The sequence below is a fragment of the Sorex araneus genome, chromosome 4, assembly GCF_027595985.1.
Source record: "Sorex araneus isolate mSorAra2 chromosome 4, mSorAra2.pri, whole genome shotgun sequence".
NCBI classification, from domain to species: Eukaryota; Metazoa; Chordata; class Mammalia; order Eulipotyphla; family Soricidae; genus Sorex; species Sorex araneus.
The window spans coordinates 38,441,608-38,465,582 of NC_073305.1; the positions used below are offsets into that span (position 1 = coordinate 38,441,608).

Genomic DNA, 23,975 nt, shown 5'->3' on the forward strand with positions numbered 1-23,975 from the left:
TGGAGAAGGATAAGGCCTGTGTCCAGAGAAAGCAAATCAGGGGAGAGAATTTTTACCTTCCTGGCCTGCCCTGGACTCGGGTTATGTTGGAAGTGACAGGCCACGTGACCTGCAAGGCAGCCGTTCTCCACTCATGCTTCTGGCTTTCATTTAGATGCCGGCTGACTTATCAGAGACGGACATCAGCAATGTGACGCTGCGCCCTGGGCCAGACACCACAGAAGCGCAAGGGAGAAACAGGCTGTACGAGTTAGCCATGAAAATGAGTGAGAAGGAGACGTCTTCGGGGGAGGAGCAGGAGTCGGAGCCCAAGACGGAATCTGAGACGCAGAAGGAAAGTCTGTCCTCTGAAGACAACTGCCAGAGTGTCCAGGAGCAGCTGAAAAAGGTAAGGGCTGGGGTCCCGCCTGCCCACTGCGTCACTTCTGCAGCCGAGGGTGGGAAACGGGCAGAGAGGTCAGAGAGGTGCCGGGCCCCCAGTGAGCATGCACTAATGCCCGAGGCCAAATGCCTGAGTCTGGGCGAAGCCAAGAGAACCCTTCTGAGGAGCACCGGGAGGTTCCCGCAGGAAAGCAGGAGCCCCCCGCCTGCAGTGCTCCTAAGACCTCTCGCTCCTGAACAAGAGAGCCCTTCCACTTCCGGTCTGCCCTTCCCTGCCCCAGAGTCCTCCCTTTGGTCACAAGCATGTTGTGTCCTACCCCCTCGGCTCCCAGAGCCATTTGAAATGCTTGGGGATTGAGACCGTCGGCCAGTTGGTCTAGCCAGTGATGAAGCGTCGTTCCGTCACGTGAAGTCTTTGTTAAGTGGTCTTCTGGGTCATTTTGCTTTGTGGTATTTTATATTTGAATTTATTTGTCTTGGGCTCAGAGTCCTTTTTCAAACAAGCCTCTTATGAAAGGCCCGTGGGGGGTTGTTATTGTTGTTATTGTTTAATGAATCACCTTGAGATACAGTTACAGACTTAGAAACTTTTGTGATTATGTTCCAGTCATACAATGATCAGTACCCATCCCTCCAACAGTGCCCATTCTCCACCACCAATGGTCCCAGTATCCCTCCTGCCCACCTCCACCCCCCAGCCCCCACTGCCTCTGTGGCGGGCACATTCCCTTTTACTCTCCCTCTCTCTCTCTCTCTCTCTCTCTCTCTCTCTCTCTCCTTTTGGGTGTGATGGTTGGCAATACGGGTACTAAGTGGCCATCATGTTCGGTCCACAGTCTACTTTCAGCACACATCGCCCATCCCAAATGAGCCCTCCAAGCATCATTTACTTGGTGGTCCCTTCTCTGTCTCAGCTGGGAAGGCCCATGTTTTAAATAGATCAAAGCATTGCTGCTCTCCGGGTGCCCCCAACCCCAACCTCTCGATCTTCAGTCCCATTCCACAAGCCACCCCCTGAGCTCCAAGAGACCAGGGTTAGAAACTTAGTGAATAAAGATGCCACCTCGTCCCCAGGCACGGCATAAAGGAGTCCAGACTAACTGCCCCCTACATCCAGACGCTGTGTCCCCCGGTCAGTGTTCTGGAACTGACACCCAACAAAAGCCTCAATTTCTCCCACCGCTCCTTTGAGCGTGCTCGAGCCAGACTTGGCCACGGTTGGCATCACCTCCAGGGGGCGCTGAGCATTTGTTGTTGCTTGAGTGTCTGCCCCGTGCCTGGGGCTTGGCCTCTGTTCGTGTGCACAGAGAATGACTCTTGGGGGTAGGTACAGCCCCTTTTTGCAGAGGAGGAAACAGAGGCATGAGGGAGTTAGCCAAGCCCCCTTAGCTGGTCAGTTTCAGAGTGGGCTTCCTTCACAGGCTGCTCGTTCCGTAAGCAGGTTAAGATCTTGCCTGGTAATGTCTTGACGGCTTTGTCTGAGTGACGGGTTTTCCGTCCCCCTATGCTGTGAGCACCCTCTTGAACAAGGTCGCTGGTAGCCCCCGTACTTGAGAAATGGGCTCCCTACATCCAATCAGTAGCCACGCTAGCCCTGACAGAGGACATGGACAGGGGTGTGAGCACAGTAAAGAGAGAGGGGCAGCAGAGGTAGCCCAGGGGTTCAGGCTGCCTTGTGGAGAACTGACCCTGCCTTGATCCCCTGCACTGTGTGGTGCCCTGAGCACTTCCGGGATCCTACCTGGAGGTCCCTGAGCAGTGCTGGGGTGGCATGGTGGTCCCCGGCCCCCGCAGGACCCAAGCATCACTGCATCCTCAGGCCCTACATTCACCTCTAGGCCAGTTGGCCAGAATCGCCAAGAGGATACCCCCCACACACACATCTCCTGAGCTCCACTTAGGAGCATCCCCAAAAGGAAAGACATGTCCACCCTGAGCCCTCCAGTCGGCCAGCTCTGCCTTCCTCTCGCTCCCTCGACTTCCCCCTCCCACCGGATGGCCTCACTCATCTGCCTGAGCCAGCACATACCTTCCTGGCACGTGTGCGGGTGCAGAGCAGAGCTGGGCCCGCCACGTGGCCTCCGGCCCCCTGGCTTCCGCGGAGCAAACGGGCTCTCATCTTCTCTGCGTCTGCGTCAATGTGCCGTGACGGTCTGATTTGTCTCCTGGAGCCGAGAGACAGATGGAAACTGGAGAACATGGCATTATTCTTACTCTCCCCACTGGCTTTGGTGCCTGCTGGTGCCCAGGCTCCAACAGTTCATGCTGTGCCAGTGGCATGCCAGGCCAGGAGGAGCCAGCCGTGTGCCAGCCCTCCCACGGGCCCTGCCTGCAGCCCGCACCCCCTTGGAAACAGCCTGTGCTCTGCTCTCCTGGGCGCAGTGGGAACAGAAGCAGAAAAGCCACTTCAGAGATCCTGGGCTCTTGGACAAGCCCCCCACAGTGCTCAGGAGTCACTCCGGTCAATGCTCAAGGGACCATATGTGCTGCTAGAGCTGGCCATGTGCAAGGCAGGCACCTTACCCCTGGTCCTAAAAGTTTGTTTTATTTTAACTCTCCAAAGTATCTGTTTCTCCATCAGTTAAGTACTTCCTCCAACCTACTATGAATCAGTGGATTAAATGTTCAATCAGATATTACTGGCTGTGTGCAAAAATACAGACATCTGATTTAAAAAAAAAAAAAGAGAGAGAGAGATGTTTTTCCCCAGCAGATGTGATTCTATTCCTTTGACTTCTGATGAAAGGAAAACAGAAATGTAAGCTTATATGTTGGGTATTATTTAGCAGCTGAGATAGGCCTTAGGATTAGATTGACTCTGAAGCACAATTATCAGGACTTGGGTTAATGCCTTAAATCACAGTCACTGCTTAGATCAAGCCAGCATCATCTGCTTACTGGATCCCTCCTCCTCACTGTTCTATCCCTCCAGGCCCCTCTGGGCCCCTCCAGGCTGCTCTCCCTGCCAGGCACCTGGGACTTCTGGCATGCTTCTGGTCACTCATGCCATGACCTTCTCATCTCATGTCCAGAGACTCGGGTCCTTCTTGTTTACACAGTGGTGCCCAGAACCCAGCCCAATCTGTACTGCTGACTGGGTAAGCATATTGTGGCCTCATCTCTAAAGAGGGATCCTCGTGCCCAGGTAGAGTTGTGACAATTGAACTGTGCAACCCAGGGTTAGCTGAGCACAAAGCCTGGGCTTGGCAAATATTAGTCACCATGTCCTCTTTCACAGTCTCAAAGAAAACAAACCTCACTCTCAGGAGGTAACATCCATCTGCATCTGCCAGTCCCAAAGGAGGGTCCTAGTTCCCACCTCCCCACAAGCCTGGTGTCACACCGGGGCTCTATAACCCCACTGAGCACTTCCTCAGGGTCCCCACACACTGCAGAATGCCAATGGGACAGACAGTGCCTGCAAACTCACCCTGGGCTCTCGTCTTCAGGATCCACCTGACAAAGTCTCCCCATAGCATCCCGAGCTAGTAAGAGTGGAAACAATTCCCCTCCTCTGCCCCCCTGGCATCGACAACTGGTCCAGGAGCCGTCACTCCCCGTGCTCCCAGCAGAGTGAGGAGCAACTCAGGAAGACATTCTCCACTGACCCTAGACCCCGACTATTTCCCGGGGCTGCCTCCCAGATTACCTCCATGTTCTCAAATCCTGAGCTCAGAATCAGCTTCTGGGGAAGCAGAATATTAAAAATCACCTGGCAGGATATTCGCCTCGGTGCTGTGCCTATGCTCTCAGGAAATAAATGGTAGATGCCGAGCTGACCACTGCATCACCTTAGGCAGACTCGCAGGAGGCCCCACTCCCTGGGAGCCGTGGCAGAGGAGTGCGCATCTTCTGCCACTGCAGTGCCACCCGCCAACCGTAGTGGGAAGTGTGGGGCTTGGGTCTACCACTTTCTGTCCACTAGCAGTAGAACCGTCCCAGACAAGTGCTTCCTTTTCATCGAGAGTCAGTTCTTTGATGTCTGTGAGACGGGTCCTCCCTCTGTTGGGTGTGGACACCCCGTGATGCTTCAAGAATGGCCATCGCCACTCGGATTCTAACTAGCTGGAGAACAGGGTGCTTTGGTTGTGCTTGGGGCCAGCCAGGTACCTTCATAAGGTCCAGCCTGGTTCTCTGGCACCTCTGTGGTTGGCCTTTCAAATCACAGGACCCTCTGGGGCCAGGAATGAGCGTGACCTCCACCACTGCAGAGCAGGTGGGCATGTTCATGGTTCTAGAAAAAAGTCTTGGCTGAAATATGCTTTAAAACTGTTTGGGAAACTCTAGGGAAATGGCAGGACATTCCTGACAGAAGAGTAAGACAAGGGCCACGCACTGTGTCCTGAGTTTGGGTCTAAATTGAGGAACTGGACCTCTCCCAACTCCCCTAACCTTTCCAGGAACAAGCATTACTCCCCAAGGTCACTTCCAAAATCCCATGGTTCTATTTAATGTGTGGTTAGTAGATTAAAAAGGATTTTGTTTCCTGCTATGTAAGCATAATTTATGATGCTGTTCAGATGACAAAAGTTGTCCTGTGTGTTAATATTTGGGAATATAAGTATTTGTTGAAGGCATCAATTAATAAATTCCTGAATTATAATCTTATTTATGTATCCAATGTCCCGAAATCATTTTTATTTAAAATGCCTTTTGTTTTTTTATTATTATTATCACTGGTAGTTGAGTCATTGTTCTTTTTTTTTTTTTCATAAGAAAATTGATGACTCTCCAGTGTGGGTCATATTTTTAGTTTCTTGGAACAATTCTCACCAAAGTATATTCCTCAGCTTATAAATGACTCTAATCCAAAGCAATATATTAATACCTCCATCTTCTTCTGGTTGCTTCTCACTTACTAATGAGCCACATGGAAATAGAATCCTGGTCAGTGACCATGGGATGGATTTATTGTCAGTTACTGGAGAAAACCCAGAGAGTTAGATTCCTGAAGTTGCACATGCTTGTGAAAAATACTTTTTGTTGATCTCGTGTTGCACACATAAAATCAACTGTCATCAAACCACATGTGTCTCACCCGTGTCACAGTAACTCACCATCAACCTAAGGATTCAGAACCTCTCATTCCAGGGAGCATTTCATTCAGAAAGAGCGTCTTCTCCTCAGATGCCACTACAGTGATATAGCCTTAGAGACTGATGTGTGTCTTCCAAGCTGTACTGTGCTCCCTGGGCCTTACGCTTGCTGAGGAATTAACCCCTCTCTTCTAACTTTCTACTTAACTGCTGCCCCAGGAGAAAAGAGAAGCTTTAGCTGTCCGCTTAGAGCTCCAGCTCTTAGCCACAGTGCTTGAACAGGTGAGGAGGTTTCATTGCACTCACGTTATCATTGCATCATTCATTCCACGCTGTGTCCTGGATGCAGGAGGGGCCTGCCTGCCTGGGAAGACAGAACTCCTGGTTCTGTCTCGTGTACCTTAGCAGAGTTCATCTTCCTCACTGGACAAAAGATGAACTGAGTGCTAGAGAAAGTCTGTCCGGAATATTCCCATGTAAGCAGCTCTTACGACTCTGTAGAAGAGTTGTATAGGAAGGAGAGGAGGTCAGGTGCTTGCCTTGCATGCCTTAAACCCTGCTTCGATCCCTGCTAACAGCACGTATGTTCCCTTGAGCACCACAAGTGGGGTCACTCCTGAGCAGAGAACCTGAAATAGTGCCTGAGCACCACCAGGTGTGGTCAAGCTCATCCTCCCTTCCAAAAATTGTTGTGTAAAATGCAGTTATTTTGGAAGTGGTAGCTGAAGGTATATTGCATCACAGTTCATCAAGCAATGTATTGTTTTTGTAAAGACACACTGGAAACTGCCTAAATGGCCCATAAGGAACTCTTGGGAATGAAAAGGGATGGGGTCCAAGAAGAAGATGGGGCATTTGCCTTGAAATAGCAAAGGCAAAATGGTGAAGTTACAAGTGGGCATCTCTGATGTCAAAAGTTTGAGGAGGTTTTGCCTTATGTCCTATGTTTTCCCCCATTCTGTAGCACTATAAATGAGAAAGCAGGTTGGTCTTCTGCAAGTGAGTGGATTTGGATTGTCAGAATGGTGGAGAGACTCTGAAGTAGGGGAGAAAACAATGTGGAGAAATAACAAAGTCCCCAGGCAACAGTGAAGGTCAGAGATCGTGAATATTTCCCTGAGACAGAGAGAGCTGTAAAATGCTGCAGAAGACTTGCACTCAAAAAGAAGTCTCTCAGTAGCAGGTTTATTGATAAATCTAGATCATAGAGCATCATTACACAGTACTGCTCAGCTGGTATTGGCATTTACATTCATGCTGCCCATTTCAAGAGTTTCCAGTTTATCCATTAATTTGCCTTGAACCACAATTTGCAAATGAATCTTAAGCCAGATTGAGGCAGAGGGAGGGAGGGGTGAAGGTGGGAGGATAAAATGGAAATCAATTCCATCCATAATAGGAGCAAAAAATGCACAGTTAAAACTTAACAAGAAAACTGCAGATCTCCAAGGAATTTAGCAGTTTCCTACAGTAGGAAAGATAGTGTGAAGATGAATTATTCCAAAAATGGGGCAAAAGTTTAATATAATTTGAATCAAATTCCCAGCCAGACATTTTTTAACTTTGAGAATTCAAATAATCTTTGATTAAAGAATCACCTATCTATTAAGATTCTATGTGGTGTTTTAAAGATGCTGTAATTAAACTTGTGCTAAAGCAATACAAGATGTAATGAAATAGTCCAGAAGTATGGCCTAAAATATATTAGATTTCAACTCCTGAGTTATCTCATTCCCAATTCACCTCCTACTCCTACTCGGGAAGAGATCACTTCTTAATAAGACACGGTATTGGAACAAATTTTCACCAGTTCCTAAGGGAGAGGGGTGTAGCAAGAGAAGAAGGCCCTTGATTTTTACTCCCATGAAGAAATGGGTGTTCTGACTTACAGAGTCAACAATACATTTAGGAGACAGTACCAAAGACATACCAGATCCCTTTGTGACATGCTCTGACATTTGACTCCCTAACCATCCACCTTTTATTCAGCAAATATTTGTTGGACTCTTCTAAGAGATGCAATGCCCAAAAGGACCAATGAAAGAAACTCCTAGCTGTGGTCCCTACCCCCACTGGGGTGGCACAGATAATCCCTGGCACCGAAGGCAGCATCTCATCTTCAGAGACTCACATTTGGAGCCCAGTTGACCAAGAATCACTGGGAGGGATCTCCCATAATAAAAATAAAGAGAGGGGAAGCTCTCCTCTCACGGAATGTGCCTTCTCTTGGGGGGACTGAGCTGAGAAGTATAGTCAGACAAATAGGGGAGAAGTCAAATCATGATGAGGGCTAAGAAAATTGAGCAGGGCTCTAGAGAGAGGTGGGAGGAGGTAGAGTCTTGGAAAATCCCAGATCTTTCTGACCAAGTTTCTTTCCAACTGAGACCTGAGGGACACGAGGGGAAAATTCAGGCCTGATCTAAAGGAAGGAAGGCTCTTCCAGCAGGTGAGTTCCTGTAAAACTCAGACTGGAAATGACCTTGATGAATTCCAGGATGAGATTAAAACACCATGGCCAGGGTTAGAAGAAAGAAGTGGGAAAGGAGAGGGCAGAGGCCAGAGCCAGCAGACCCTGTGGGCCAGGCAGAAAATTTGTTGGGCTTTCATTCTGGGCAAGATACAAAACAGAAAAGACGAGAATTGACCTTGACAAGGTCGCTTGGCGTCACATGCCTTTTCCTTTCCTAGCGGATATGGAAGGTGGTGTCTTGTCTGATCTGGCTTCATCAGAGCTGAGCACATGCCTGGTGGCTCTCGGTTACCACCAGTGGGGAGTGACATGGGGAATTTCCCATGACGAGTAGCCAGTATTTAAAAAAATAGGAGTTGAAACAATAATACAGCGGGTAAGGCACTTGCTCTGCACATGGCCAGCCCAGGTTCAATCCTGGCATCCCATTGCCCGCCCCCCCATGCCCTGCCAGAGATAATTCCTGAGTGTAGAGCCAGGAGTATCCCCTAAGCACCACAGGGTTTGGCCCCCAAACAAAAAGTAAATGAATAAAAAATAAACAATAGTGAAAGTTATGACCATGGGCACCTCCTCCACCTGCTTCACACGTGCCAGTCAGGTCTGGTCGAAGGTGAGGAAAGATGGAGGATTCTCTCCCTGCCTGCCCTTAGCAGGTTCTGGAACGGTCCACTTCCACCCACCAAAGCTGACCTCAGGCAAACAAACAAAACTGTGACCGTTCATTCTAGAACCACATACAAATGCAAAGAGGACAGTTTTTTCATCATTCATTTCTCCAGCCTCCATTTAAAAAGAAAAAAATAATTTTCTTTTAATTTCTTTTATAAACCACCTCGGCCCTCAAAAACCACGATGATTTTAAAACCCAGACTTTCCTAGAGGAGATGCTCTCAATGGCCATAAGGTTTCATTGTTTCCCTTCATTTCACATGCTAATGTATGGGTTCCTTACTCCAGTTTCCTACCCCAACTCTCGGCCCTCCCTCTTTCCTCAGCTCACTCTTGGGAGACGGGAGTCTGCTCTGGGAAACTGTATTTTGACGGGTTGTAGAAGCATCGCCGGGCGCCTTATGCTTCCTGCGAACTGAAACATATTTGCATGGAATTTTTCTAGCAGATTTCTGCGAGCTACTTGGGAGGACATATGGGGTTTCTTTTCTTTCCTTACATTGAAATCAGGGCATTTGGACAAATTTTCCTGCTTGCGCTGGTAGTTTGATAGAAGCGTCTCCTAATGCCGAGGCAGCATCTGGACACAGACCAGGAGAGGAACGAGTGGCCCGGGAAAGCTGTGGCACACTTGAGCAGCGTTTCTTATGCCTCAGAATATCTCATCCTTGCCAGCTGCCCTTGGTGTCTCCATCCTGGGGTGGCTCAGCAAGCTCCAGGGAACTTCCAGTCAGTCAGGTGGACTCCTGTGTCGTCCCCCCCTCCCCGTGGTCCATGGGCCACATCTCCAGAGACATTCAGATGATGGACAAATCCACAGACGCTGAGGGCACCTGCCTTGGGCCCCTCTCCCACCTGGCTACTGTGTGTGGATCTGGTTAGCCGACCCCCTTCTCTTTCACCACGGCTGCTGGCTCCAGGCCCTGGGCCCCAGGGTGGCATGCAAGGGGGAGGGAGTGTGACAAGAGAGAAGGCAAGTGGGCTTCCCAGCCCAAAGTCCCGGAGCTCGACTCCCAGCTCAGTCGTGTCTCCCCGGGGCCCGAGTCTGCTCCATTCTGCAGATGGATCCGTCACAGCTGGGGTGAGGATTGGGTGGAATCCTGAGGAGCCTGGAGGCCTGGCTTCTGTGGAGGAATGGATTCCTCCTCTCTTCTCTGCCCTTCTGAGGAACAGCACTGGCCAGGGCGCACAGCGTGGCCCTTGAGTGTTCTGTGGAGGTCTTGCCGCCTCTGTCCACAGATTTCTTCCTCCCTGTGTTCCAGCTGACCTTCAGGAGGTCCCTGGTAAAGTTCTCTCTCCTCTGTGGGTAGACCTGTGTGCCCTTTTTCTCCCGAGAGGTGAGACTCGACCTCCCCACAACACCCCCCTCAGGAAATATGACATCAGAAATATGGATTCCCAATAAAGACTAAATATATGACTGGCTGGTGGAGCGGGAGAAGGCATTCATTTTGGTGTTGGTCTCATTGCACAGGAAAAGGAGCTTAGCGATCATATTTCCTTATTTTAGAACCTTCTTCCTCTTTGGGTCTGTCAGTTGGACTCTGTCTTCCCCCTGTTTCTCAGACAGCCCCAGAAGTCTCGGAGCATACTGCTTCCCTCTATTTTTCATCAGGCCCTAGGGATAGTAACTCTTCAGATGCTACCCCTTTAGTCATTTTGCTTTTGTTACAAGCATCAGAACAAGTCCCCAGGCAGAACAAGAAAACTCCCTCTTCTGCCCTAGATACCTGGACAGCTCATTAATCTTCAAAGCTTTCCCTTGGTACATTAGAATAGGTCCTGTCCACACTTAGATCAGATCACAAAATGATACCCACCAAGCCTTTAATATAGCCCGGGTTCATCACACATTGCTTTAGCTGAATCTGTTTGGACCCAGTGAGACTGCCAGTGGGCTTGGATCCACTCCCTGGCCTTCCTGAGTGTTCCCTTTACATGAGGACAAGTATCAGAGGAGTTCCCCATGTTCACAAGCTTGTGATACTTGGGTAAGGGGTCTTCCGTGTCCTCCATCTACAGAAATTGCATTTCATTGCCCAACACAACTTTGAAATGAACAATGACACTGGAAAAAAATCACTGTCACTGTCATGCCGTTGTTCGTTGATTGCTCAAGCAGGCACCAGTAATGTCTTCATCGTCCCTGTCACTTGCTAGTGTAGCCCAATGACATCTGCTGGCTCCAGGAACACGAAGAGCATGTTGTTGTTACTATTACTGTTTTTGGCATATCAAATACATCACGGGTAGCTTGCCAGGCTCTGCCATGCAGGCAGGATATCCTCAGTAGCTTGCCAAGCTCTCCGAGTGGGACAGTGGCTTTGGGGGTGGCCTCTAATCATCCTTACGGGTCTTACAGGCTCCATGAAAAATTGTGTTGCTCTCTTCTGGGAGCTTTGTTTTATAGTCTCTGGATCTTGACTGTTGATGAGGTTACCTGGTGCCAGGGGCAGTCACACAGAGGTGTGACTACCAAGCTACTGGAAAACTGGGGATCTGGGTAGAGGAGGGCCCATTCCCGATCTGAGAAGGCTTAGAGATCTCAGCCACGGGTCTCACATACCTGGGTTCCTCTGCCGGTTCCTTCATGGGTGGGGCTCGTCCGAGCATATGGAGAGTGACCTTGAGCATGGCTGTGGCTGGGCTCTGGAGGTTTTTGGCTGCCGGGGCTCTGCTTGGGTCAGGGAGGGAAACTCAACCTGTCCCCCTCCGAGGGGACGCCGGTGAAGACAGCCTGTCATGGGGGCAGGAGATTCTACCTCTGGGGAAAAAATAGCGGGAGTATTTTCCAAGAGCGCTATTTGGTAAATATTCTGAGGGTTGAGGATAAATCTATTTTCCTCTCTAGAACTCTGTTGACGCTCGTGTCTCTGCCTTGCTCTGCATGTGGCTCGTCTCTAGGAAAAGAAGAGATGCAGGGTGGAGAGGCTGCTCCAGCTGAAATTTATGGATCAGGAGACAATAAGCCAAGATCTCACATTTCCTTGTAGTCCCCAAAGAGAAAGTGTCCTGTCCCGCGGGACTTGGTCAACATGGGTAGCTGGGAGAGGGTGCACGAGTGAAAAGGAGACAGACACAAGACGAAAGAGACAGACACAGACAGACACACAAGAAAGAAACGGACACCAGAAGAATGGGAGCAAGCTCCAACATTATTTCTCCTAAGCTAGTCTTTTATAATTGATTATATGAGGAAGTGGGCAGAATGGGAGAATAGCAAAGAATGCAAACGCTTAACGAAACTGGATGTGGGCCCCGATGGCAGTTTCCCTGGGCATTGTTCTGCAACCTTTCCCAAGAAGTGGTTGTTCCTAGTTACAAGTCAGTTTGTACTGACATATTGGTTCCCAGGCATAGGTTTCTGGCCATTCCCAGGCATTGGTTCCCGGCAAGAAAGAAATAAAACAGCTGCGATTAGGGCCTGAGACATAGTACAGCTGGCCAGGAGCTTTCCTTCAATTCCAGGCATCCCATACGGTTCCCTAAGCACCACCAGGAGTGAGCCCTGAGCTCAGAGCCAGGAGTGAGCCCTGTGCACTGCTAGGTGTGGACTCGCCAGAAACAAAACAAAACAACAAAATCCAGGGATTGAGGACAAGCAGGTCCTGACTTGGGGTGTCTTTCTCAGATCCTGGGAATTGGCCCCCGAGGCAGGGCACCAACCTTGGGATCCTATAGAACCTTTGCAAGATCTGCCTGTCTTTGGAGGTCCTAGACAGGAAACCTGAGCCTTTGTGGAGGTAGATGCTTCTTTCACTGCCTCCACCGGAGAGTCACCTAGGAAATGCCCAAAAGGATCTCATCACCTTCAGTTGCCCAGAGCCCTGGATTTGTAAAGTTCATGTGAATTTGATTTCCCAAGCAGAAGCAGGGGAGAGGTGCGGGTGACACAGACTGATCCCAGGAAGCTCACAGTTGGGCTTCTCGAAGTGACCATACATGGTGGGAACGGGAGGCATGAACATGACCAGCAGAGACCCTGCAGGCACTCCAGACCGTTGAGTGTCCTGCTCCCCGGGTTCTTGGGCTCAGGCATGTCCTCAGCAAGGGGTCCCTGGGCCCCTGGTGTCTTTGAGGCCAACTCTGCATTCTGTGATTAGCCTGCCCCTTATTTCACCTGGCCCCCTTATCTGATGCCATGAAACTGTCACATTTGATGCGCCTCCTAGTTAATACCTGGATCCGTGCCAGCCTCTATCCAAGCGCTCCTGGTTCTCTACTCCTGCTTTGTGTGTGCCCTTCAGCTCCTCAGCGGGGTTCGGAGCAATAGAAGCACAAAGAATCCTTTCACTTTTCATCACACACGCACGCGCGTGCGCGCGCACACACACACACACACACACACACATACACACACACACACACGGCTCCCTGCCAGCATCTGTCCGTCCCCACCAGCTTTTCATCCGAACAAAGCCCTGCCCGTTGCTAAATATAGTTTTATTTAACATAATCGTAGAAGGACTTTCTATCATCAGATGTAGCCCGGGCAGGAAACGGGATATTTACACAAGGAGTGAGTGTTAGCCTTGGAACAAGTCTGATCTCTTACTGGGTTGAGATGAGTTTATCTGCCCTGTGACTACCCTACAGCTAATTAAATCTCAGGTCGCTCTTGCTCTCCTTGCTCTCTGTCTCTGTCTCTCTCTGTCTCTCTCTGTTTCTGTCTCTGTCTCTCTCTGTTTCTGTCTCTGTCTCTCTGTCTCTGTCTCTCTCTGTCTGTCTCTCTCACTCTCTCTTTGCAGAGGGTGTGTCTCCTCAGCAGAGCCTAAGGATGTAGGGGCCACTCTCAGAGGTTCTCAGCTTGAAGATGCAGGGCTGATGGTTTCGGTGTGGGGATGTCAGGCTGCTCATGCCTGACAGTCTTGAGGTTACTGGGTCACCCTAGCAGTGAATCCCAGTTATCTGCCAGTAGGTGGCATATACCACCCCCCAGCCCTGCATTTCCAAGCCAACAACCAACTATTCCTGTGTGACAGATAATAAACTTGATTCCTGGCCTTTGGGTTTAGTTCCCCCAAATGCCTACGGATTCTAGTTTGTGTTGCCCAGTGGAGAGCAGAGTTGCAACAGTCCCCCGTTATTCTAATCCTGCTCCGTCTCCAGGTCACTGTTTTTGAGGCACCATGCCCAGCTGTAGGCCCAGGTCTGGAAGCAGACCACAGACCATCCAGGTACTGTGACGGTGCCCTCCGCCAGCCAGCTGCCAGGATGCTTCATTGTGACATAATGGCAGGTGTGGCATACATGCCTCTAGGGACCAGGAAAGTGTGTCAGCCTCTGTGACTGGAAGGCCTAAGTGCATGCCATGAGGGCATTGTCCACTGCTTTGTCTCAAGAGATGGCCCACCCCATGCCCTGGAGATGCATTGAATAAATGGTGGGGTTGAGAGAAAAGCGGAAAGTGCAGAGCCTCAGAAGGCGCCCTTCTCAAAACAGCATGCCGCTGGGCCCCAGCTGACTTCCAGCTCACAGCGCCTTTGGTCAGCTCACGAGCCTGTGCAAATGGAAGCTTGGGGTGAAATTTTCACCCTCTCCCTCTCTTCATATAAAATTCTCACTTTTTCTGAGTCTCGGTATCACCATGTCTTCCTTTTTAAAAAATTTACAAAGGCATCTCTGCGGCTAAATAATGGGCAAACCTTCTCAAGTAATAATTTGTTTACTAAGGGAAGGGTAAGCATTGACTTTCATGCAGACATCACTGCCTTTTTCTAAAATAGATTGGAGCTATCGGTAGCAGCTGGTTCATGCCCGAATTGTTTCCAGCCCAATTTGTCTCTTGATTTGCAACCACAAGGTCCAAGATCCTGGAGGGGAGTGAGACAGTCTCTGCAATTTCTCCCAAGGTGAGAGTTGACACTGGTCACTCTCTTGGGCTCGTCCCTCCACCCCATTTTCCCTACATCCCAGACCCAGTTGGGAAGGTGGGTGGGGTTTATGGCTCAGTCCTTTGGACCGAAAAAGCAGGACATTTAATTCAGTCAAGCATCTGTTATGGACTAGACAGTCTGGGAAGGTGCCTCGGGCATGTCTGCCCCAATTATAAGTGTGGATTGACTAGATATGATACCAATGAGACCGTGACCCTTAGGGAATCTGCCACCGCCAACCTTATACTTAAGACGGTTGGATTCTCTGGAGAAGTAGAGGGATTACTGAAAAAATAATAGGGCCGGTGCAATAGTACAGCAGGTAGGGCATTTGCCCTGCACACAGCTGACCTAGATTTGATCCCCGGCATCTCATGAGGTCCCCACAAACACCGCCAGGAGTGATTCCTGAGTGCAGAGCTAGGAGTAACCCCTGAGCATCACTGGGTGTGACCCCAAAAAAGCTGAATAAGAATAAGAATAAGAAAAGCCTGTACTGGAATCTACTTCGAGAAACAAACATCAGAAATCCAAGCCACTCACATTGTTAATGTTTTGACTGGGTCAGATACTTACCTGAACATACCAAATCTCCTGAGAGAGAGACTGGGAGACACTTTCAAGGACTAGAGCAAACACATCCTTGCATGTGGAGGCCTGGAGTTCAATGCTCCCACCCTGCTCCCATGCTTCTGGTCTCAGGTTCTTTCCAGGGTCTTCTTGGTTCCCCTTACTCCTTATTCTTCATGTTGGCTCATTGTTGTGTGTCTACAATCCAGGTAAGGAAGAAGTAGGGGAAGAATGTATCAGCTGCATCTAATCACCAGATGAGGAGGAAGACCCTTTTCTTCTGGAAACCTCCTCAGCCAACTTTTCTTCTAGACTCACTAGACGGAACTATGTTACGTGAACGCCCTCACTCCAAGGGTGGCTGGGAAAGGGGGTATTTTTCTCTCTTTATTTTTCTTTTTGGGTCACACCCAGCGATGCTCAGGGGTTACTCCTGGCTTTGCACTCAGGAATTACTCCTGGCGGTGCTTGGGGGACCATATGGGATGCCGGGGATCGAACCCAGGTCGGCCGCATGCAAGGCGAACGCCCTACCCGCTGTGCTATCACTCCGGCCCCAAGGGGGTATTTTTCTATTCTGCCACTTTGGCAGAAGAAGACAAAGGAGAATGTGGGTTTGAGACCAGGGGTGTGTATGCTCATTGGAGTAGCTACTAAGATGATATAGAGAAGCTTTTCCAAAATTTTGATCATACCAATAACAAAACTGTGTTCCTAAAGTGGAAAGTCCCTCAATCAATGTCCCATAAGCAGGAGAAGTAAGACTCAGATCCTGAACACAGATCTCCCAAAGTTCCCCAGAAATGCCCAGTGGATACAGTTGGGCAGTCTTAAGCTCTGTTAGGAAAGTAGAATATTATCCAGAAAGTGAGATGATGGATGTAAAACTATTGGCAGTGAGCAGAGCAAGCACACGGTTGCCTTTCCTTAAGAGGTCCGCCTTCCCTCCCACAAAGCATCGGAAATAATTTTTTTGTGACAAGAAGCTACACTGAACCCTCTCCAGCCTCTTCCAAGTTCCTTCTTGCTGTTCCGCCCTTTCCCTTTCCTCGGTGCATGGTGTGCGTGGGCACATGTGTGTGTGTGCGCATGCACACGCATATGCTTAACAATGGAATCAGTCTTATGAGGGGTACCGTGACAATGTACACTTCCCATGTCGTTGTTAATGTGCCGTTCTTGTCTTCTGCCCCCCTTCTGTTGTTGAACCAAACAGAAGTATTCTGCTGTTTCTCTCTGCAACATCTCCACAGAAGTCCTGAAAGTCATCAACGCCACCGAGGAGTTGATAGCAGAGTCCACGGGGCCCTGGGAGTGCCCAGCCGTCCCGCCCGAGAGAGAGAAGGGGGCATTTCCTCTTGGAACTGACCAAGTGAGACTTGATAAGCAGCTGACCTCCTTGGAAGAGAACGTAAGTTCACACACAGGGGCAGGCCTTGTTCGTGGCAAAGGTGTGAGTGACAAGAAATGGATGAGTGCTGGCCTGAGAGTACAGCAGGTAGGGTATTTGCCTTACAAACAGCCAACCCGGGTTGGATCTCCAGTATCCCATATGGTCCCCTAAGCACTGCCAGAAGTGATTCCTTTGTGCAGAGCTGGGAGTAACTCCTGAGCATCAGAGTGTGGCCCAAAAGCAAAAAAACAATGAAGTCATTGAGTGCCAGGATATAGACATGATAGGCCTTCAGAGTAGGTCTGGTCCTGGGCCACATTCCCTAGGAGCAGACCCTGAGGTGAGTGTAATTATTTACTGTTTTTTGGAGGAGGCTGGCAAGGGGTGAGGAAAGATAGGGAGCAGGAGGACAGTGTCCAGTGATAGCAAACCCTTCAACTTTGACTGCAGAGCTAAGGTTACCAAGCAGAGCAGGAGAAGGGAGAGGACGCAAGCTATAGCAGCCAAGGGTCTCAATGACTTTGGTAGTGATAATAGTGCCAAAACTTTGTGCACCACAAATAGTAGCCCTACTATTCCCTCATTCCCTCACCTACAACTTACAAAAAGGGGGGAAGAGGAAGAAGCCAGGAGAAGGTATGATCTTTGGGAGTGTCTTCGATCCTTCAGAAAGTTCTAATATAGAAGTTGCATCTCAGAGTTGTCTTGAACTCAAGGAAAGGAACTATCCCTTCCTGTAGCAACAGGGCCTTATTCTTTACTCATTTGGGACCTGTGTCTCCAGTGGGCCAATGGCAGCATTCCAAATCGATTTGAGCTGTTGGAAGCTGAAATATATTGAAGTTTAGGATTCTGAAGGGTAAAGGCAGGCAGAAACTCTGAAAGGGATTTGTGGGGATACAGTACCACGACACAGGACAGGGGCAGCTGCTGCCAACAACTTGGGCCTTCCCTGTGTCACAGTCATATCTGTGATGAGGGTAATGGGTTGGGCTAGCTGAGTAGAATAGATTCTGCCACCTGAACATCCACAGTCATTGCTGAGTATGTCGGTAAAGATCCAAAGGTGAGTGTCAGTGACAACACAGAGCCACTTGCAAAGCAGTCAGTCACAGGAGTCAGTCAGGCCAATATCTCCTCACCTGCTCAGGAGCTTAGGTCAGAAGGAGTCTTGTTCCCCACTTCTTCCTGGACTTAGCTGAATCTGTCCAGATTTGGGGTTCCTGTGATGAAATACTGCTGTCAGAAATCAGAAACAGGTTTTAGGAGTTATTGTTGCTAAAAGTTAAAACAACAGTATCTCCATAACTTGAGATAATTTTATTAATTTTGTTTTTAAAATAAATATGTTTTATTTAGAAAAATGTAAGGAGAGTGAGAAAGAGAGAGAGAGAGAGAGAGAGGAGAGAGAGAGAGAGAGAGAGAGAGAGAGAGATGAGATTCACCCTTTGGATTCCTAAAGAAACTAATTGTGTGTCTGTGTCTGTGACCACTTGTCTGTTCTCCCTGTCTGCTCATCTATGATCTGTTAGATCCACACCCTAATACTTGTTATGGATCACCTTCAAGGAGATGGGAAGCTGGGCGTGGTGTTGCTGTCCTGTATCTTGGACGTTATTTCAGCAGTATCCCTGGTCTCTGCTCAATGACCAGTGGCAACACCCTACTAGTTGTAATCATCAAAAACCCTCCAGTCATTATGGACTGTTGGAGGAGGCGGGGGTGGGGGGAGGGGGGACACAGAACATAGTCTCTGGGCCAGGAGTCAGGTATACAAGTCTGCAGAACAGGAATGTTGCCATGCATGTCCTAACTCTATTCCTTCTTCCTGAGCCTGACACAGAGATGGTGCCCAGTGAATGTTCATCTGATGTATGATTACAAGCTGACTGAAATCTTTTCATTTTATGTGTTTATTTTGACTTTTTAAAAAAAGTTCTACTTCCAGGGCTGGAGCAATAGCACATTGGGTAGGGCATTTGCCTTGCACGCCACCAACCCAGGTTCGATTCCCAGCATCCCATATGGTCCCCTGAGCACAGCCACAGGTAATTCCTGAGTGCAGAGCCAGGAGTAATCCCTGTGCATCGCTGGGTGTAACCCAAAAAAGAAAAAAAAGTTCTACTTCCAATATGTAGTTTTCTGTTCTTAAATATTGGCTAAGCAATTCTTCCAGCACCAGTTGTCTTAAAATGACCCTAAATGCTGGGCACACAGAATTGGGAATGTGAAAGATATAGTTTAACAGGAAAGGAATATTTAAAAAAATATTTTTTAGTCAGGTAAGAATGTAAACGATTTAGGGGTCAGAGTATAGCAGGTAGTATAGTACTGTGTTTGCCTTGCACACAGCTGACCCATGTTTCATCTCCAGCATCCCATTTGGTCCCCAGAGTACTGCCAGGAGTAATTCCTGGGTGTGGAGCCAGGAGTAACCATTGAGCATCACTGGGACTGATCCCAAAAACAAGCAAACAAATAAAACAAACAAGAATATAAGTGTTTTAGCAGTAAAATGTTACCTCACCACACCCACCACTCAAGTGCTACTATATCTCCATCAGCATCCACTCAATCTTTCTGCCAACTCTCCCTTCAATCCCCATTACTATCACTATCGTCCCATTGATCCTCAGTTTGCTTGAGCGGGCTCAGTAACGTCTCCATTTGTCCTAGCCCTGAGATTCTAGCAGCCTCTCTTTACTTGTCCTTCCCAATGGTGCCGCATTAGACACTCCTGACACTCAGGGTCAGGAGAATGAGACCCATCATTGTTACTGTATTTGCATATGAATACACCATGGGGAGCATGCCAGGCTCTCCCATGTGGCAGGAAAACTCTTGGTAGCTTGCGATGTTCTCTGAGAGGGAGAACTAGGTTACAAAATGTTGTGCGTTTTCGGGAGCTTGGTTTTATAGTCTCTGGATGTTCGCTGGATTACACAGTGGGGGTAGGGGGGCAAGTTTCTGGGTGTAACCGCCTAGCTACTGGAAAATGGGGGATCTGGGTAGAAGAGGCCCAGTCCCGATCCAAGCAGGCTTAGAAATCTCAGCCCTGAGTCCCACACACCTGGGTTCCTCTGCCGGTTCCTTGATGCATGAGGCTCGTCCAAACGTGTGAAGAGGGGCCTTGAGCATAGCTGTGGCTGGGTTCCAGAGGTCTTTGGCTGCTGGGGCTCTGCTCGGGGTGGGGAGGGAAACTTGAGTTTCCTTCAATCCCCATTGTCACGTGAATTCTAGACTCTAAAGGCATATTCGCACTGGATATTGTCTGTTCCCTTGCTTTGTTTCTTTATATTCCACACATGAGTGAGATCATCTAATACTTGTGTATTCTTCTGATGTAATTCACTTGGCATGACCCTCTCTGATCCTATCTATGCCATAGCAAATGATAGAATCTTTCATATTTTCCTATAGATAAATATTATTCCATTGTCTATACACTGTCACTGTCACTGTCATCCCGTTGCTCATTAATTTGTTCGAGCGGGCACCAGCAACATCTCTCATTGAGAGACTTATTGTTACTGTTTTTGGCATATCCAGTACGCACGGGTAGCTTGCCAGGCTCTGCTGTGCAGACTTCATACTCTCAGTAGCTTGCCGGGCTCTCTGAGAGGGGCGGAGAAATCGAACATGGGTCGGCCGCGTGAAAGGCGAACGCCCAACCACTGTGCTATCGCTCCAGCCCGTCTATACACTAACTGGCTAATTTATATTTTACTATAGTCAAATAGTATTCCATTGTCTATACCTAACATCTTCTTTATCTACTTACCTCTCGTGATTGGGCACTGAATAGCTCTTCAGTGAACATAAACGTGCATCTATCTTTTTCAATTAGTGTTTTTATATTCTTTGGATAGGTCCTTAGGAGTGGATTGCTGGATCATATAGTACTACTTATTTTTTGAGAAGTCTCAATACTTTTTCCCACAGAGGTTAACCAGTTTAGATTCCCACCAACAGTAAATGAAAGGTCCTTTTTGTCCACACCCCCAATTTGGGATAAGGGGTGGCCACACCCAGATACTCAGCAACTATTCCTGGCTCTGTGCTCAGAAGTGATGCCTGGCCATGCTGAGGACTTCTAGGGTACTTGAACCCAGGTCAGCCACAAGCAAGGCAAGCACCTTTCTTCTCTATCCCCCACCCTTTTATTTAAAAAATAAAGTGTAGTATCCAAACACTTCCAATGCATGAAATAATCCAGATTTAAATGATAATGGACAGCTCAAGCAAAGTAAAGCAACAAGAGACTGCTTTTCCTTCTTCCTTCATGCTGGGAGCTTGTTGAACAATGCAAAGGCCTTGCCAAAGTTCCCATTTTGTAAGTTCCTTTTATCTGATCTGGTGCTGTGCTGCTTCTTTTCTTCTGCTCATTAACACTTTCCCTTCAAGAACACACCCACTCACCCACTGATTCAAGATGCACTGCACGGGAGGGAGTGGTTTGTTGGCCAGACAGATGTATGTGAGGTGCGACATACACAGTTGTCAAGGTATGTTTCATATCTGACAGTGACTGTGTCACCTCAACGAAAAAACATCAATGTCAGAAACCTCAACAGGGACACATGTGAAAGGACAGAGTCACATCTCCTGTCCCTCCCACCTCTCCGTCTCCCCTGTTCCCAACGGGTTAATAGCCTTCCTCCTTCTCCTCCTCCTCCTCCTCCTCCTCCTCCTCCTGCCCTCCCCCCACTCCCATCCAGCTTTTCAAATTTCTCCTCCTCAGAAGAAGAAACTCCATCTGTGTCCCTTTGAATTCTATGGCTCTTTGAGTCGTGACAGGATGACTCTTTGCCTCCTCTCTTTAGTTCACCAGATCACAGTAGCTTGGGCAGCTGCTGTGCCCGCGGTTTTCAGGGTGGAATTCAATGGAGCAGCAGAAGGGCCCGGCTGGTTCTTACACTGGCCTCTGGGTGCAGCTGGCTTAATTAAACCATGGCTTTTTGTCTGTCTGGGTTCTAAAGAGCGCTCCTTCGTTCCTCTGCCGCTTTTCTCCTTTGTGCTACGGAGCCCGGGGACGGTCAGAAATAGAAACAGCGGCACTTACTCGAGCCTTCAGAACACAGACTACCACAGATCAGGACTTGGAGATAATATTTGCTTGTGAATGTTCACCTCTATAAATAGCTCGGAAGGCTCCAGCGCTCCCTAAGATTAAAGCAAAATAAATAAATAAAGTCACATTCAAATGTTGACTCTCTGTTTTCATAAACTGCCTCGTGGATCCACAGAATGTGGGTAGGGTATGGGGAATCATAGAATTGATTCTCTTCCTCTCTCAGCTCAGTGCCTGGCATTAACACTGGAGGCTCCTGGGCCATCACTGCCTGCCCTGCCCACACAGGGAAGTGACCTCCACGGTGCCTGAGTCTCTCCAGATGCATGTCTCTGTCTCTTTGTCTTGCTGACACCTGTGCAGGTTGGTTTCTGCTGTCCCCGTTGAGGTCAGGCTGGGGTAAGAAAGTTTCAGGAAGGGTGTGGGCAAGAGTAAAGGAGGATGTGGCACCCAGTGGGGAAGGAACATCACCACCCTGTTACTGCAGGGAAGCCCAGGGAGACCTGGACCCTGGAAAAGTGCCCCCTAGTGGGGGCTCTATGTCACCAGACTCACTTCCTTCACCCCCTCCAAAGGACAGCATCCTGGAAGGGACTTGCATCCGTTCCTTCTCCTCGGTGGGCATGGAAGTCAGGGGAGTGGCTTCAAGAAGAACAGAGCAGGGCAGAGAAGGGTAGATATAGACCCAGGGGCCAACAGAGAACAATTAACTAAAAAATTAAAAATAATCCTCAGACCTGTGATTTGACTTGCAGGGACCCTAAAAGGTGTCCTTGTTGTGTAAGTGGGAGAGATGAATTTGCTCCTTTACCCTCCTGCCCCCATCCATGGTCCTTCTTCATTCTCCTCTTCACAAAACCTTTGCAGAGGTAGCTGGGGAGATGCCACAATTCCCAGCCACAGGGGCAGCAGAGGGCCAGTCCTCACTTCCCTTTTAGTTCTGCCTTATGACCCTCCACAGCACGAAGTACGTTGTTCGTGTAGTCTATAGCCAGTGGCAGCAGGTGTGGGGGAAGGGTGGGGGTGGGGGAGGCGCCTTCCCCAACAGGGAGCCCAACCGTGCTCCAGAAGCCAGCACCGGACAGAGATGTGGTCACCCTTCTCAAAGCTCTCATACGAGCCCCCGCCACTGCTCAGGAAAAGATGTGGTGCACAGACTCGTGGAGACGGTCATTTACTCAAGTGGCCCTTTGCCCTCAGAGAGTAAGAAAAGAAATGACACCAGTTAGTATCTAACCTAAGTCTCCTAAAGTGTATTTTATGAAAACTCAGTTCAACAGATGTTCTAAACTCAGATAATTTTAAGAAACCTACATGCTTTTCTGTACAAAAAAAAAAAATGAGGTATGTGTTGGCACATAAAAGACCGAGAACTCCTACAGTAAAGAAATCTGTTTAATGTTCTTTATTCTAGAAAGATTGAGCTACGGAGTGCCTCCCTAATGAAACCCATATTCTTCTCCCTCAGATCACTCTGAGAAAGGGCTGTTGGAACCAGGAACCACAGGCACCAGTGATTATATTTTGGAAGACAAGATGATCCCAGTTCTTGCCCAAAGTACACGTTAACTGAGGAGGGTGCAGGTTAAATTTTTGCTTCCTTTTTGTTTCTGGGAAGCTCCCTGTGGCGTATTTGATATGCCAAATGCAGTAACAATAACAGGTCTCATTCCCCTGACCTTGTAAAGAGCCTCCACTTGTTGGGAAAGACGAGTAAGGAGAGGCTGCTAAAATCTCAGAGCTGGGACGAATGGAGACATTACTGGCACCCGCTTGAGTAAATCAATGAGCACCGGGATGACAGTGATACAGTGATTTGTTTCTGGGAGGTGGAGGGGGCAGTGTTCAGGGACTACTCCTAACTCTGTGCTCAGAGATCACTCCTGGCAGTGCTTGGGGGACCATATGCGGTGCAGAGGATTCAAGCTAGGGCCACCCATATACAAGGCAAGCTTCCTAACTCCAGCCCTAAAATTTTCAAATGGGATATTTTAAAGACCAGAAGAAGATTTTCACAGCACAGCATATTAACATATTAACGTTCGCTATTTATCCCAATGTCATAGCCAATTCATCTACACACACACAGTAACTCAATATAGGAGTTTGAAATGTAACACATCAAAATATACTCAAAGACATTAAATGTCACAGCACCATATGGCCAGATGGGTAAAGCCCTAGATCTGAAATCAGCCCTTCCAAGCGCAAATCCAGGCCCTAAGGTGCCGAGCAATGAGACTAGGAGAGGTCACTGCACCTCTTGGACCTAAATTCTCATCTTTAATGCAGAGATAATTATAGTACCTAACTCATGAATTTCCATGGGCATTAAATAAGATTTGTCACATGCAACTTTTGACTTGATGCCTGGCTCAGCACAAACATGACATCATCAATCAGCAGTACATTGTCACCCCCGTCCTTTAGGCAAAATGATTTTGGCTATAAGTTCTCATGTAGATGGTGTCAGTGCCAGACCACTGGCTCCCCTTGCCCCTAGGCC

At 48.6% G+C, this 23,975-nt stretch overlaps 1 protein-coding gene across 3 annotated transcripts in view; it reads left to right on the forward strand.

Moving 5' to 3' along the window:
- MYRIP (myosin VIIA and Rab interacting protein) overlaps positions 1 to 23,975 on the forward strand; it is a 345,140-nt gene that overhangs the window by 304,776 nt on the left and 16,389 nt on the right. For 2 of the 3 annotated variants that reach the window (XM_055135103.1, XM_055135102.1), the window contains 3 exons: positions 155 to 388; positions 5,637 to 5,699; positions 16,222 to 16,416. In XM_055135103.1, coding sequence (XP_054991078.1) covers positions 155 to 388; positions 5,637 to 5,699; positions 16,222 to 16,416 — 492 coding nt within the window. The remainder of the gene's footprint in view (positions 1 to 154; positions 389 to 5,636; positions 5,700 to 16,221; positions 16,417 to 23,975) is intronic. The other variant, XM_055135104.1, reaches the window with a different exon arrangement.